Raw genomic sequence first — 15,992 nt, 5'->3', positions numbered from 1 at the left:
CAAAAGCACACGCCGTCAGGAGGGGACACACTCATCCCCGAGCCCGGCAGCCCCGCAGCTCTCCCAGCGCAGACCAGGAGAGATGTGATGTATGTCCTCCACATTGGGCCCCAGCTCTGCCGGCTGCCAGGGGCTGAGCTGGGCAGGAGATAACAGCCCCGCAACGCAGACAGAAGCGGGCTGGCTCGCCTGCATCCATTGCCACCCCCGCTGGAGGAAGGAAAAAGGCCAGAGCAGGGCGCGAAGCCCTCCTTGCTGCACGTCCAAGGTCGGCACTGGGTGGCTTGTGGGGCACACGCTCCTCCGTAGGTACCGTCCCCTCCCCAAGACCCAGAGTATGGGCTGTGGGGAGGTGGCAGCCCGGGAGCAGCAAGCCCCCGCTGCCACTGCTGCACAGCCTGGCTCAGCCCCACCGGGGTGCTGCAGCCCGCAGCCACGGCTGCATTGCTTTCCAGCAAAACTCGGGTACCACTGGGCAGCGCTGACCTGTGCCCACCCCGCGCAGGGATGCTCGGGGATCTCTCCACCTCCCTTCCCTAGGCAGGCTGTATGTTTTTGGGTGCTCTGCACAGCCACGGCCGCACCGCTTGGGCTGCTCTCAGCACTCCCAAGTGAACCCCATCCTGCCCTCAGCTATGGGGCAGCTGGAGGTTACCCTGCCCTAGCCGTCCTGCTTCGAGGTGAGCAGCACAGGCTTCTTGCAGAAGCAGCGAGCTTCGCTGGCCTCCCCTCCTGAGCAAAACTCGCATCTCTCTCATGCACCTACTCCGTGGCAGTGCCCGTGTGCTAGTTAAAGCAAGAAGAGGCTTAAAAATGAATGAGTGCCCTGCTTGGAAGAGCAAGGGTGGCCGTGACTTCAAAGCATCTGCAGAAGCGAGACCAAAAGCAACCACTCGGCACGGGCAGAGGGAGGGAGCGCAGGCAGAGCCCACGGGGGGCTGCACGGCTGCAAAGGGCACATCAGGAAAAACCATGTGGGGTCTTAATGAAGGGGCTGAACCGGCTCAGGGCAGCAACAACTATGGGCAAGTCAGGCTGGTGTAGCCATCCCACCTGTGCTCCAGCCGCTCGCTGTGCCAAGCTGCAGCCCCAAGCTCTGCAGCATGGTGCAGGGCCCCGGGGAGGAAAAATCTTCCCCTTCCTGGTGCTGCAGGATGCTCTCGGCAGGGCTCCAGCACTGGAGCTTTCAGCCCACAGAGCAAGGAAGCTGGGCAGCCGCTGGGCATGCCGCGCCGGTGCTGCCAACCCGGCAGGTAGGGCCAGGCAGGCAGGGTGGCAGCCCCGGGCTCCACAGATGCCTCCATTGCCCTTATTTTCAGCCACAGCACAGTGCTTACAGTGTCTTGTGGTCACAGAGTGCTCCTCGGGAGTCTCTCTCTGACCAAAGCCTTTTACAAATAGCCATCTTCCCCCTAAAACAATAAAAAAGTACCAGATGCTGCTGGTGGAAGCACCTGCTGCTCCAAAAAGCCCCATTTCTTCATAGTGCAAAACTTTGGCAGGATGCGTGCCCAGACTGCAATAAATCTTTAAGCTTTCTCCAGCTCAAGGCAAATTTCTTACCATGCTTGCAGTTCAATTCCTAAACTGGGGCACCATCCCCTAATGGATTTTGTTCTGGGCTCACAATAAGGGGAGCCTGGTGATGCTCAAACCCATAATTCTACTCCCCACACCATCCCCTCCTAACCACGGTTCCCAATGCGAGACATGCAGCTTTGGCTGGACCGGCCCCCAGCAGAGTAACGGAGCAAGCATCAAACAGCACTTCCATGATCACAGCCATCTTCCAGACTGCTGCTGATATTTCTCCCTCCCTAACCTCATTCCTGGTATTTATGGTTCAGTGGCAAAGAAATACAACCCACCACACAGCACAACCAGTTCTTCCTCCTACCCTGCCCTCCAGAATCGCTGCACCAAGAGGAGGGACTTGAGCCAGGAGATGAGGAGACCTCGTGTAGTCCTGGGCACCTGGGTCAGTCCCAGCAGGGGACTGAAGATGACACAATCAGACTGGCCAGAGCTTTCCAAAAGTCACCTTCAGGTCTGATCAGCTATTGCAAACCACCTTGGACATGATGTGGCCTCTTCCAGACCAGGTCTGGTCTCCCTGTGGCCTCTGCCATGTGGATGGTTGGCCAAGATGGTAATTTTTCTGCTTAGCATCTACCAAAACATGACCACGGGGAGATCACATATGCTCTCCCTCCCCTGCTGACCAGCAAGATACCCACCAGGCAGGCAGGGCATTGCCAGCAGGCTATGTGGCTCTCAACGTGCTTTTGGGGAAAGCAGCAAGATGACACTCAAGCTCCTTGTCATGAAGGGACAGGTGCTGCAAACAGGGGAGACCAGCATGTGTGGCTCCTCCATTTAGTTTGGACTCTTGAGCGACCGATTCTGAAGCTTTGCTCTGGAAGATGCTACTTGAGATCGTCGAGGACCAGTAAACCCTCATCACCCCAGGCTACAGAGCCACGCTCCTTGGCCGAGACGAGGGTGGGGGACAGCAAGAGATGACAGCAGGACACGATGGCAGACTTGTCCCATAAGACTTCAAAGAAGAGCAGAGAAGCCCAAGCAGGAGATCCATTAATGATTTCCTTCTTCATCGATCTCCCAAGTCCATCAGTCCCGCACAGACATCACTGCTGCGGGTGCAGGAGCTGTCGGTGCCCAGCCAGGCTCTGCCACGCAGGCGCCAGGCGTGTGCCAGGAGCACCGGGTAGGACACTGGGGACCTTAGAGAGCAGGAGCCCTCCCCAAAGTGGTCAGGAGCTGAGATGCTGGAGGATTTGTCTGAATTGCAGCTCCTCCAGGTAAACTTGAGCTGGTGCTGCTGGCAGGAAGGCGGAGAGTGTGCCCTTCAGAGAGACGGGATGATTAGGATGCAGGTAGTGGGGGGTCAGCATGCTGGGGACACAGGGGGGTCCCACCCTGCCCCTTGAATGAGCAGACGTGAGCATGGCATCAGGCGCAAGAGGCAGAAGGAAACAGTAGCTTGCTCCTACAAAAAAACCTGCATGTGTCCTGCTTAATTTAAGCTAATTAATCCCTGCTGGACCCCCTTTTCAGGCTTCAAATACACAGATTTTTTTTTTTTTTTTTAATTTTAAAGCTGAAAGGAAGGCATGCAAAGAGTGCAGTGAAAGCACAGGCAGAGGGTTCAGTCCTCCGTCTCCAGGAAAGACCAGCACGCTTGGGGGGATGGATAGGAAAGGGGGGATACACTTTATAGAAGGGGAATTGAGGCCTATCACTTAAGTTAAACAGTGTACTGAAGGACATAAATAGCTTTTCTTCATTTTGTACTCTCAAAGCTATGCAAAACGGTGGAGAAGTCTGAAGGCAACCCAGAGTTAAACACATTTGATACAAGATCTTTTTTTAAACCTGGCCAGCAGATTATGCAACACTGAAGTGGGAGACAGCTGATGGTCTGCAAAGATAACTCCACCGAGAAAAAACAGTGGATGATCTTCCAAATCTGCTGCAAGGTAGCAGAGAAGGGAAATCAGACCCAGGGTTTGGAGCCTGCAGCAATCTGTGCTGGCGACAGCAAAGGCGACGGCGCTGCCTTGCAACCCAGGCTGTCGCAGAGGATGCTGGCAGCACACTCGCCCCTGGAGGCACAAGTGCAGACAGAGATGGCCATCACTCGAATTCCCCAGGAGCATAAAATCAGGACTGTTTTGCAACTGTTTGCAGCCGCGATGCTTGCTATTGCTGGCAGGAGGGAGCCCTGGGTGCCAGGACTGCAAAAACAACAGCAGGAGGAGAAGCAGGGGGGTGTCCTTTAGCAAGTGCCAGGCTCACCCTCCAGCCTGGCATGCCAAGCAAAAATCCTGGGCTCCTCATTAAATTAATCCTAAATCTGAAAACCTACCCAGGGCAAGAAATCTACAGCTCAGCCAGCGCTCATGCTCTGGGAGACTGAAGGCAGATGAAGCTGCAGAGGCCACTGCAGTCCCTTTCCCCAGCTGCCTTCTGCCCAAAAAGGAGCATTTCCAGGCCATGGTCCCAGCCCAAAAGTGCCAGCAGAGCACAGAGGCGAGATTTCAGACCAACACAGCTCTGCTGGCAAAAGCCCTGGCTCAGGCACAGCTAGATACTGGCCAAACCACTTTTATTAGGAGGAACTAGTTCCCAGGTAAATGCTGCATTTAGGGGTGAAGACTCAGCGGGTGCTACGATTGTAGGAAAGCTGGGCATGGGGAGAGCTTTTAGTCATAAGAAGTGGGGGGGCGGGGGGAAATACTTCACCCTTCTCAGTGTGCGTGGGGGAAATGTGCTAGGGACAATATAGCCCTCCAATAAAAAGCAAATGGTAACACTCAAACCTGGGAAGAGCTTGCATTGCAGCTCGGGAAGGGATGAGGAACATCATCTCAGCCCAAGGCATGATTCACGCACAGATAAACTTCCTCCTCCACACCCAGGCAGCAGGAACCCAGCTCCGAGATGGAGCAGAGGACCCTATCCCACCCCCACAGCACTGTCACCCCCAAAACCCTCAACGGGTTTTTGACTTCGTAGCAAGGCAGCCGTGCCCCAGGGCACGGGCACCAGTTTGCACCGAGGCCAGCCCTGCGGCTGCCACGGCACAGAGGGCCACCAGCCCACCTGCAAGAGCAGCTACACGGGCAGCATCTCCTACTGCCCTCCCTGATGGGGACATCGGGGTGGGTACCATCCCTGCTACCCACCCTGGTATTTTACAAACTCAGCTGCTTTGTAGGGTCACTACCTGCTCTCTTTGGTCCGAATTTCGATCACTGCCACAGGATTTGGTCCCTCAGCGGCAGCCTCCCACGTGCCGTACAGGAGGGAGTCACTCCTTGCAACGCCAATGGGCAGCACAGGCTCAGCGGCTCGGGGACACTCGCAACGTCCTTCTCTGGGATGCGTCCCTCTGCACCTCAGGGTGCTGGTGGCACAGTTCCCTGGACATAATGTGGGACTTACACTGACCATGACTTGATGGGCAGAGTAGGTTGGGATCACGTGTCCGCCTATATGCAATGTCCACAAATAGCTCAAAAGCAAAATCCTCTGTATTCAAACTCACGGGAAAGCGTAGAGGGGCAGAGATATTTTCTACTTCACACTTTAATGTGCTCTCTGAAAAGGTGCCTCTGAAGGGCAGGACTGCATATTTAGTAAGACTGAAAAATGTATTTCAGCTGTTATTTTAAGGAGAACAACTGATAAAGCTGAAAACTCCTAAACTATGTAGAAAACAACAGCCTAGAGATCTGAAGCTTCCAGAATCAGAAGAATCAGAAAGAAATACCAAATAGCTTTCAACTCTTCACAGGTCAGTTCGTTAAGATGCTGGAGCTGGATTCAGAGGAGGAGGTTTGGAAAGACATCCCACCACCCTGGCACAGCCAGATGCATCCCTGTTCCATCCCTGGCGGGGTCTTGGAGTCAAAGCATGACCTACAAGAGCAATGAGCGCTGATGACTGTCACCACGGCTCTGCAAGGATGTTCTGGCTCCTTCTCTGCCTGCAAGACATCCATTTGCTATGTCTTTTACCATAGCTACTCCAAACCTGCTGAGCCCTGGGTGAAGAGGCAGCCCAGGAGAGACATCTCTGACAAAAGCCACTGCTACTGCAGAGCCAAAAATCCCCCTCGCCACCACAACACACCGGCAGAGAGAGAAGCAGGACAACATGAGCGACGCAGGAGCATCGGCGCAGCCGCGCTCGGGAAGGCCAGTCATGCTGCAAAACCCAGAGAAACTCAGAGCGTGTCTCAGCTCCTTCCTCCTCACGCACTGAGCCGCACTCAGCAGTGGCTTGCAGCTGCTGGCAGCACACACGGCACCGCTGGCGCTCTCAGAAAGGCATTTTGCACTCTTTTCCTCTCTCTAGATCATCAGGACAGCAACAAGGACCTTTTTTAGCAAGTGAAGAACAAAACGCTGACACTGCCTGCAGGAAACGCGGGGGTTAGGAAGCACCTTCCTGGCCTGAGAGCCCCAGGAATCTCTCCGAGATGCAGATGGTGAAGAACAAGCTGCAGCTCCCTGCACAAATACATCCCTGTGTGCTTCGCTATGGGCAAACAACTCCAGTCAGCATGTGCAGCATCCCCACATCCCTGACGGCTGCTCGGCCCACGAGGCAGCTCAGGGAAGTCGCATGGGAGGCCGCAGGGCTTGCATCCCCCCCAGCAAGGGTTGGAGTGAGCAAGGGCGAAGCAAATATCCGTCATGTTTGCTCAGGCACTGGCGCCCTCCCCCCGAAATCCACGTCAGCGATCCCTGCAGCAGCCTGGTGTTTTTATTCTCTAGAAATAGTTCAAGGAACTATTCCTTAGTTCAAGGAACCGCTGCTTAATTTAGCAACCAAAAAAATCAATAGCCCATTAAGAAGAAACTAATTGTGACAGCCTCTCTCCATGTATCACTTCAGTAAACAAAGCTGCAAATTAATTTGCTATTAATTGGTATGTGCACTTTGAAACAACAGTATGGTATTAACCGCCTTCTTCCTCTCGAATGTTTTCCACAGGAGTGCATCGCTTATGAACTCCTGACTCCAGAGACGCAGCCAAGAGGCAGCGTCAGTTTGCTGGCACAGGCTCTCCCTGCACGCAGCTCGCACAAACATTTCCCTTGGGGATGCAAACAGAAGATGCCTGATTGCACACTGGGAACACAAAGAGTTTTATAGATCAAGTGGTCAAAGCAGCAAGGTCAGCTGAGTCCCTTTCTTCAGCAGGATTAAAGGTGATCTCCTCTCTTCCTTCGATGCTTTCTGTAATCCCCTCTACAAAGCCTTTCCCACTTGCTGCTGGCTTAAGCCTGAATATTGCTCTTCTGCTACAGAATTCAGGGCTCAGGCAGGAGAGATTGCAATCGCTGTCTGACAGCAGGAAGGATGCAGGGAGGCAAAATGCACATGTTTGGGAGGAGGAAGGAAAGTGGGAAGAAGACCAGCTGCTGCAAACCGGGAGAAAGGCTGGGACCAGCCTTGCCCTGCAAGGGGAAGCTGCTGTCACAGCAAGGATGGAGACAACGTCCCCGCCTGCACTGAGAAGCTGGGGACAAGTCACTGCGCCTACACCACCACAGGGTGAAGCTGGCCCTGAACCAAGAATGAATTAGAGAGATGAGGAAAACAGCTTTAACAAGCAGGGTGAGGTTCAATGAGGACCAGTGCAGGGCACTGCACTGACCTGAGGAAGGGCAGCCAGGCAGCAGGCTGCAGAGAGGGTCTGAGGTGGGATGCCTCAAAAACGATGTGGGAGACACGGCTGTGAAAATTGCAGCCACTGCAATTCCCCAAATCACACCTGACCCCTCCTTTATTCCCTTGGGAACAGCAGTCCTCATTACCAGCCCTAGTTCACCCAAGCCCTGTGGAAGATGTAGACACATCCTTCTCCGGCATGAAAGACTTGCCCGCAAACGCAGCGCAGCCCCAGCTCACCGACGGTGGACGCAGCAGCCCCAGGGAGCACCAATGCCTGGAATGTCGGACCCTGCACCGCAGAAGGGAGGGCTGCATTGGAAAGCCCCCACCCCAGCCCTGCAAAGGGGAGGACCATCTCACCCACTGCGCACCCACACGTTCACAGTATTGCTGCCTGTACCTCTGTCCTCCAGGCTGACTCGAGTTCCTTGGCTTTACTCCTGAGATAGGGATCTCCTACAGCCAAAACACATCCTGGGTGAGAGCACACCCCACCCATTAAATGCTTGCAAACAGCTGTGGGGATTTTATATTGCTTCTTTGCCAGCACCTGCAGACACTCATTGCTTCCCTCCTCCTCTCCAATAGGCTGTGGAGAGGACTTTTGCTCAACCCACCCCAGCATGGTGGGGTCCCACCCTCTCCTTCCCAAGAGGAAAGGACCCCCGCAGAAGCTTCCACACCTGCCTGGGCACATGCAGTTTTGATACAAGCTGCAGTTACGTGACCACAGCTCCCTTCTTGGGCCGGCCACGTGGACGGCTGGTCCTGCTGAGGCTGCCCCGGCCGTGGCTGCTGTGTGCTGCTCCAACACTGCTCTGCAGGCACAGCTAGCAATTTCCTTCTGGGCTTCCCCGGACCACTCGTCACTTTGATATCCAAGTGCTTTGCAAATATTAACCAGTTTACTTTAACAGCACCCCCAGACAAGAAAGAGGAGGTGTAAGTAGCCCACGGTTTCATAGGGAATTTGAAGCACAGAGGCATCACGGTCAAAAGGATTTGTTTCTGGGAGCGCAGCTGGAGATGCCCCAGCCTTTGAAGGCAGGGTGCAGGCTATAGCACGCTGAGCATCCAAAGCAAACTCTCACTAATGCCTTCCAGCTGCCGATGAGGTTTTTCAGTACTCAGCCCCAGCGGGTCCCACCTGTGCACCAAAGGAGACAGGAGCTGCCGGCAAAACCGCACCTGAGTGCAGGAGGCAGCTACGAGAGGGACAACTCCGCTTCCCCCCTCCCTGAGAGCTGAGCTGTGTTCGCATGCTCCGCGTCACCCATGCTTCAACCAAAAGAATCTGCCATCCCCCATGCACAGAGCAGCCAGCAGGTCCTCCCTTCCTAAGCCAGTCCAGCAGCCTGTGTCTCTTCCCAGTAGCTCCCAGTCTTGCCACCTTCTCCTTCAGACCCTACAGACCCCTGGGAACCACCCCTGCATCCTCCTTCATTTGGGACTAAACTCTCTGAAACAATTCAGCCTCCCACCAGCCCTTCAGCGTCAGCAATGCTTCCCACCACAAGCTCATCTCTGCTCCCATGGCAGCCCCCGGGGAAAGGACACAGGAGCAATCCCATGCATCCTGTCACTCGAGCTGGGAGCTTCCCAGTGCACCTTCCCCATCACCCTCCCAGTCCCCTGATTGCTCTCACCAACCTCCACTTGCTGGCAGATCTGTATCAGCTTGGCCATCTGGTTTTCCAGTTCACTGTTGCGTTTAACCAGGTTGGTGAGATTCGTCTCCAGGGTTTGCTGTGAGTCCAGAAATGGGAGAGGAGAAAGAGAAAAAACAAAAAGATCAGCAAAGCTGGAGGACTGTCCCCAGTCCCCCATTAGCAACCGAGAGCATTTGCCACCCAACACGCTGCCTGAGGGAGCGACGACTTGGGCAAAGGCTCTTGGGTTTCTTGGCAGCTCCTGTCCATGCTGGTGGGTTGTGCGAGTGCTTGGCCCAAGACGGGGGCCACCGAGCTCAGCACCGTGGTGGCCCTGAGGAGGTGGCAGCGTGGGTGTCTGCCCTTTGCTGCTCCTCTGGAGATGGTCTGAGAAGCCGGGGTGGGTTGTGTTGCTGCAGCAAAGCTGAGTTTCTCCTGTGTTCCCTGGAAAACTGTACAGGCAGCTGGAAAAACATCAGGAGTATCTAAGTTTCTCAAAAATGTTCCCAAACCACTTGCTGCTGCTGAACCCTCTGACAAGGTAGGAGAGACTAAAAGTGCCGCTCCCCCTGTTTCTACCAGGAAAGAAGCCAGCACTGCTATTTTCGTCATCAGTTTTGTTTTGCACGTGGTAAGGAAGCCAAACAAGAGCCTGTTGAACCATCAGAGAGGGACTTCGCTCCTTTGCAAACCATCTCTGCCGGAGCAACACAGGCACAGGCAGGGAGAGCAACGTGGCAGCTCCAGATGGAGCCACGGGGGCCGCTCACCCCGCGCGGGCAGCCGGTGATCCGCAGCCTCCGCCAAGCAGCGGGGACGAAACCCTCCCCAGCTCCTGCCAGGCTGCCCACCGCTGCCGAAACCCGGCTGAGTTCGGCCGTTCCCTCCCACCACATCCCACCTTTTTAGAAGAGTATAAAGAGCTATTCTGCTTCGATGGCCAGCCAGCAAGCCTGCCTGCTGGGAATGAATCGCTCCTATTTTCCATCCCTCTGTTGGTACCGGCAATAAAGGGTCCCCGGGAGAAGCTTGTGGTCCCCGCCCCAAGCTGCCTGCACTCCCCTTCCCATCTCCCCAGCCACGCTGCCTTTCGCTCGTGGGAGCGGATCACCGCCGGCAGATCACAACCCAAGCGGCGCGGGGATCCCCAGGGAGCACGGTCTGTTTTGGCACCCGGAGGCTGCAATATTCGTGGAGCAGAATGGGATCCAGTGGAGCACGGAGAAAGAGCCCATTTGAAAAGATTTCGATATCTGCGGACACACAGTGGACTCGTATTTCTTTTGGATATCAATAATTTACGTGACACCGCATTTCCATTAAAATACGCAGTTCCACTAAGAGGAAATGTTTTATAACAAAGCGCTCACTACCTGTTGCAACGCTTGTCGGGAAAATGATATCCTATTAATATTTTAAACTTCAGGGCTGGAAGAGGATCCCTGCGGTGTTTTATTCATCCTCGGCTAGAAACTGCAGTCCGAGGCTTTCATCAAGACTCCAGCAGACCCATAAACACGGCCTTTCTCTGCACGCACAGATAATTTGGGGGCTAGTTAGCCAAGAGAACTTGAATCGTAGTCATGAAGCACAGGCAAAGCATTCATTCCTGAAAAACCACTGGCTCCTAAAATACTCCGAGCTCGTTTGCAATCCTGCAAATTGCTAGCCAACGGTGGGCGAAGCAGAACACAGAAACAGGCTTGAAAAATGAAATAAAACCCAGGGTGCCTCAATTAAGTGGAAAGCGCTTTGCACAACAACGCTGTATCGATAATGAAAAAGCCAGCTGCTAACAGTTTCTGCCACCCTCTTTCCTTATAGCTCAATATTATTAAACATAATTTGACTAAAGCATTGAACATTTAACTTGCTAATTATCTTCCTCATCACTAACTCGGCTGCACTGAAGTTGCAGCTTTGAAATTGCAGCCGATCTGCTTTAATGTTCCAGGGCTGTTGATGGAGGGCAGGAAGGGGAGGGAGGGGAGATGAGCTCGACACATGCTCTTTGAAGCACACGAGTCCAAAACACATTTGCAGCATCCCAAGTTTTCCAGGGGACAGCATCACTCCTCCCCCATCCATAAACATGCACAAAACCTGCCCCTGAGCACTTATCCCTTCGTTAAGCGTACGCTGATACTGCAGTGATGCTGAAGCAGTGGGCAGTGTTTTACTCGTACTAATGATGGCTCAAAGAGCAAGCACCCTCTCTTGCTGCTCCCCGGTTTTGCAGGGCTTCCTTAGCAAGGCACCTCTGACTGCTGCAAACCCTTGTGCAGCACGTGAAAATGCAGATGGAACCATTTCCTTCTGTTTGATTTGCTGAAACAAATAAAATATACTAGAAGCTTTGATTACACCAGCTGGTTATTTTGTAGGTATATATAAATTATGGCAATTATAGGCATTGTTTTTTAATTGCATTATAACATGCTCATAATTTCCCCAAACATTCACCTTCTGGCCTGAAATACAGAATAGTTAATTTCGCTACAGTTGGGAAGTGAGAAAAGAGATAAAAAGGAACCACCACCATGTCCTTGAGCAAAAGTCGCTGGCGCTCAGTGAGACTAAGGGGCCGGGTCACCCAGGTGATGGAAACCCGTTTGCCCGGGGACAGCGGGACCGGAGACGAAGAGTGCACGGATACGGTCACTGTGGGAAAGCAGCCGAGCCTTTCCCAGCCTGAGCTGGCTGCAGCCGCACAGCTCGCAAAACACCCTGCCAGGATCAAACCCTCTCCGGCAGCTTTGACAAAGCAGCTCAGCGGCTGCACTTCATTTACCTGCAGGTGTCCAGATGCAAAATAAATATATTTGGCACCCAACCAAAGAGGCTGAATAACATGGCACCGACATTCATATTTTATTTAGTTATGTGCATGATGAGCAACAACTTCTCAATTTTCTTTCTTCTCCAAATATCAAACAAGCAGTTGAACTAAATATGGATTTCTCTATTCCTGTTTGAAGATAGCATCAAGGTTGGGGGTTCAAGACAACTTTAGGAATTACAAATATTAGGCTTCCTCCTGATCCGCTGTGCTTTGTCAAACATGACCCTGCCTGCACCCGGCAGGAGCATCCTGCACTCCCTGCGCTGCTGGGAGCTGCGCTCCATGGCAGGTCCCCCCACACCAGTCTGGAAGCTGGTCTGCACTGGGAAACGCAGTCAGCCTCATGGCTTTAACCAGCTGGGAGATGGGAGCAGAGCAGCCTCTGAGCCCCAAGCAGGCTGGCAGGGGAAGGGGTCCCCGCTGAGCTGCTCGGGAGCATCGCACAGACCTGGTCTTGCTGGAGCCACCGCGGGAGGGGGGGTCTGATTCCCACAGGCTTTGAGCCGCATGAGCCTCAGGTCTTCTGCACCAGTGGGAACCCCTGGGCATGGGACAGGAGAATATGGAGTGCCCTGTAGCTGGGGAAAGCCTTAGACACGGGAGTGCAAAGGCTATCGGTGGCATGGGGGGGCTTTTGCTGCTGCTGGTCTGTGCTGACGTTCACTTGCAACCGGCCCCAGTGCTGCTCTGATGGGCGAGAGGGCTCACCCCAGCGAGCCTGGCGAGACGGCAGGGGAGGGCGTCATTTAGCTCTGCCTTATTACAGGACAGGCTTTCCACATTTATCTTCATGCAAAGGCAGCCAAAACTGGAGAGTGTTTATTTTCAGCGATTTATTTAGGGCTTTTTTCATTGCTCTTGTTCATTTATAATTGCTTTCAATAAAGGACGCGGGTCCCTGCCCTGCTCCCTCCACGTACCATAAACACAAACCACACGTGCGTCCATAAACACACGCACGCACACACGCACAAAAGCCAAACCAGCTGCAAAATGCTTCCCCGCACGCCTGCTGGCCCCGACCTCTGGGGCTGCAAAGCAGCAGGAAAACGTGTCCCTGGATGCCTACCACCATTCACCGGCTTCACCAGAACAATGCAGGGGAAGGGTACCTGCAGCAGCTGGCTGGGATTTCTGCCGGGCCAAGGATGCACGGCCAAGCCCTCGGCGGCCGAGGATGTGCTGTCAGGGCTCCTGGCACGGGGAAGGATTGCTGCTGGGTGTCCTCTTTGGTGGAGCAGCACAGGAAAGCCAGATGCCACCAGTACATTGCCCAGGGTATCTGGAGTCAGCCACGATCGCTCCTGCGGGAGCTGGTCAGATTTTAAAACCACAGTCAAAAGTTCTTGATGGCATCCTGCAGCTGCAATGCTGCTGGAGCCATGGCAAGCCCACAGCCATATCCCTGCTCCCAGCCAAAACGCTGCTGTGCACTGAGCTTCTGCCCCAGGCACCCGCTGGCTTTGTGGGGACGAGGGCACCGACGTGGCTCATGTCGGGAACGCCAGCACGGCCTCTCCTCCTAACCGGCAGCTGGCCTGCGTTACCTGCATCCAGGGTCAGTCCCGACCCCATTTGCCTCCCTCCAAGGTGCATTTTGGGGAGGGAGGGTGATGGGGTGGTTGTGCAGCACCTCCCAGCTCCACTAACGACAGCTGCCTCCGCGCTGCCAAACCGAAAACCCAGGCGCTGGCGATCGCAGCACAGACCAGGCTCTTCTCTGGCCACGGCAGGTCCAGAGCCCCGGCACTGCTCCCATGCCGGCGGACGCCCCCGCTCCCATCTCCCCTCCCCACCGGGCAGTGAGAGCACAGAGCCCACCCGCTATTTACCACCATCAGCCCTGGTAGCGACACATCCCTCTGAGAGGATGTTTATAACCAATTCCCAGCCCCCAGCCAAAAAAGAAAAAAAAAGAATCAGGGGGGAAATATGATAAGCAAGGCAGCTGCCTGCCTTTGCTAAAAGAATTTCCCCAGACAATAGGACAAGTGACAGAAAGACACGACTGAGCTGCCGAGCAGCTCCCGCGCAGCTCCCGCCTTGTGACACTACTGCATTTTAAGTCACTCTGGAGCAAAACATACTGAGTAAAAGCTGAAATAAACTGCCAGCTTTCAGTGCCTGGTATCGCCCTAACCGGTAGAGCTGACCTAGAAAATCAAGCAATTTGTTACGGCGAGGTTCTGACGGTGTTTCTAATTGTGCTGAAGAGCGTCTAGAGCAGGAGCCCTGAGCCAGGCAAAGAGGCTCTGGTAGTTATCCCACCAGTCGGCCACCTGCACGGAGGGAGACAGGGACCGAGGGGAAGCACTTGACCGAGAGACGAGGATGCACGAGGGTGCAATTCAGCGCAGTGCAAAGACAACTTGCAACATCCCCCTCCATGTCCCTTGCCCAGTCAGAGCAATTAAGAACGGCTCTGAATGTGTTTATCAGGTTTAAACCCTGAGCGGCTCTTTCTACGCTCACCTTCACGCAGGCTTGGGAAGCGGAGGAAAGCTCCCCCGTGGGGAGCAGGGCTGGTGGCTGGGGGTGCTGGGGACACGGCGGCGGGCATGCCACAGCACAGGGCTCCCCGCTGCATCCACCCAGGCAGCATCACAAGTCCCGCGGTGGCAGTCGCCCGTGCTGCCCCGGCACGCGGTGCTCAAGCAATGTCCCAGTCCCCAGCCTGAAGTCTGGGGGGGGGTCTCCTCACCCCACACACAGCAAGCACAGAGTTATCTCAGCCCAGAAAGAGCTGGGGCTGGATCCTGCTCTCAGTGGGGCAAAGCCACCGTTTCAGTGGCTGTGCTCCAATTTGCAATGAGATAAAAGAGAGAGGAAGGAATCAGCCCGGAGCCCAGAGGGGAAGCTTTGCTGGGCTGAGCAGGGACACGGGTGCAGAGGGAGGGCAGGCAGGATCAGAAATCAGTGCTCCTCCACACAGCCTCTCAACGCAGACTGCATTAGCACACGCTGTATCTAGTGTCTCCTTGGGAATTTAAATTTAGGAGAAAAAAATAAAAGAAGAAAAAACCCAAGTACACAGGGCTAACTGAATGTAAAATTTGCAGCTGTTTGTTGTGCCGCTGCCTAATTAGCACATATTGGATTTCCATTTTTTTGGCTCTTCTTGAGCATCTTCTTTTGGACTGAGCTAACCAGCATTGCTTGGACTCATCTCGATTATGGGGAGCAAGCCCCTCTTCTGTCTTGCCTCGTGAGAGGTAACAAAACAGCCTGGGCGTGTAACGCAGCCCTCCCCGCGCCGGCCGGGCTTTGCACATACCCCCACACCCACTCCCCCGGGACACCGTTACAGGTGCGGCAGGTTCCCAGCAGCTCTGGCACTTAATTACTGGATGGTCCCAAAACCAGCCTAATGAGAGCAGACGAACCTGTGCAGATGCTTAACCACCAAAGCAGCAACACATTACTCGCTCCTTCCCACGGCAGCTCTGCCGAAGGGCTCGGCTCGCGCGTGGCTTCTTCCCTCCATCCTCTGGCGCATCCGCGGGGCTCCTGATCCCTCCATCGCTGCAAAGGACGAGGAAACGACACACTGACCCCGGAGGGCATGAGGGTTGGAGCTTGACTTGTTTCCCCACCAGGTTTCCAAAGCTCCTGACCAGGCACCGCCGAGCATAGCCGGACTCGGCGCGGTTCTCCTCCAGCAGTGTGGCAGGCAGGGAGGCAGCTCTTGCAGGCAGCTGTATCATGCATTGGTTTCTTTTTATTTCTAGCCGTATCTAACAAGCACCGCTTTGGCCACTGGCTTGTAACATCTAGAGCTTCTCGCCACAGAGGACGCAAGTCCGTCACTGAAGGAGGGGCAGGGAATTGCCACTCAGATGCTTGCCAGAGGAAGTGCCCAGTGGGCAATCAAACGTCCTGATGTCTCCGAAACGGGAGCCGTCCCAGTTAGCTGTGACCTAAATACAACGGGTTGGAGTGCCCAACCAAAGCGGCGACCCTCTGCCTGTTCACCCAGGTGCTGCCCAGGCCATGCTGGGGGGGGATCACCTGGGGCACACGGGGCAGGAGCCTGTGCTGGCAGGGACCTCCCCGGGATGCTCCTGCCCCTATCTCAAGCCCTCGTTTCCTTAAGAAAGGCTGCCAGGGGCTTCTCTTGCCAGGCTCCCTCTAAATGAGAAATGCATTTCCTCCAAGGGGAGGCAGCCAGGCTTCTCCAAACCCATCACCTGAGGAGACAGTAAGGTTTTTTTACCCTTCACATAATTGCTGTGGTTTTTACTGCTCTGGACGTCAGTGCTGCAGGTGATTTTCTCAGCAGCTCCCCCAGGGC

General features: G+C 54.6%; 1 protein-coding gene and 1 long non-coding RNA gene across 6 annotated transcripts in view; one reads left to right on the top strand and one right to left on the bottom strand.

The window, feature by feature from the left end:
• MID2 (midline 2) overlaps positions 1-15,992 on the bottom strand; it is a 139,449-nt gene that overhangs the window by 32,983 nt on the left and 90,474 nt on the right. For all 3 annotated transcript variants that reach the window (XM_052813453.1, XM_052813451.1, XM_052813452.1), the window contains exon 3: positions 8,861-8,956. In XM_052813453.1, the coding sequence (XP_052669413.1) occupies positions 8,861-8,956 (96 nt within the window). The remainder of the gene's footprint in view (positions 1-8,860; positions 8,957-15,992) is intronic.
• On the top strand, positions 483-7,870 carry LOC128153750 (uncharacterized). Of its 3 annotated transcripts, none has more exons than XR_008239084.1 (6): positions 483-4,153; positions 5,321-6,017; positions 6,527-6,744; positions 6,844-7,153; positions 7,341-7,688; positions 7,799-7,870. It is a non-coding gene; the product is annotated as an uncharacterized LOC128153750 (long non-coding RNA). The 3 variants fall into 3 exon arrangements; XR_008239085.1 differs by having other exon boundaries at positions 483-2,822; positions 3,408-4,153; positions 7,341-7,864; XR_008239083.1 differs by having other exon boundaries at positions 7,341-7,864.

Source organism: Harpia harpyja, chromosome 18 (genome assembly GCF_026419915.1).
Source record: "Harpia harpyja isolate bHarHar1 chromosome 18, bHarHar1 primary haplotype, whole genome shotgun sequence".
Lineage (NCBI taxonomy): Eukaryota > Metazoa > Chordata > Aves > Accipitriformes > Accipitridae > Harpia > Harpia harpyja.
The sequence above is the reverse complement of the archived record's forward strand: the minus strand, read 5'-3'. Positions and strand labels throughout refer to the sequence as shown.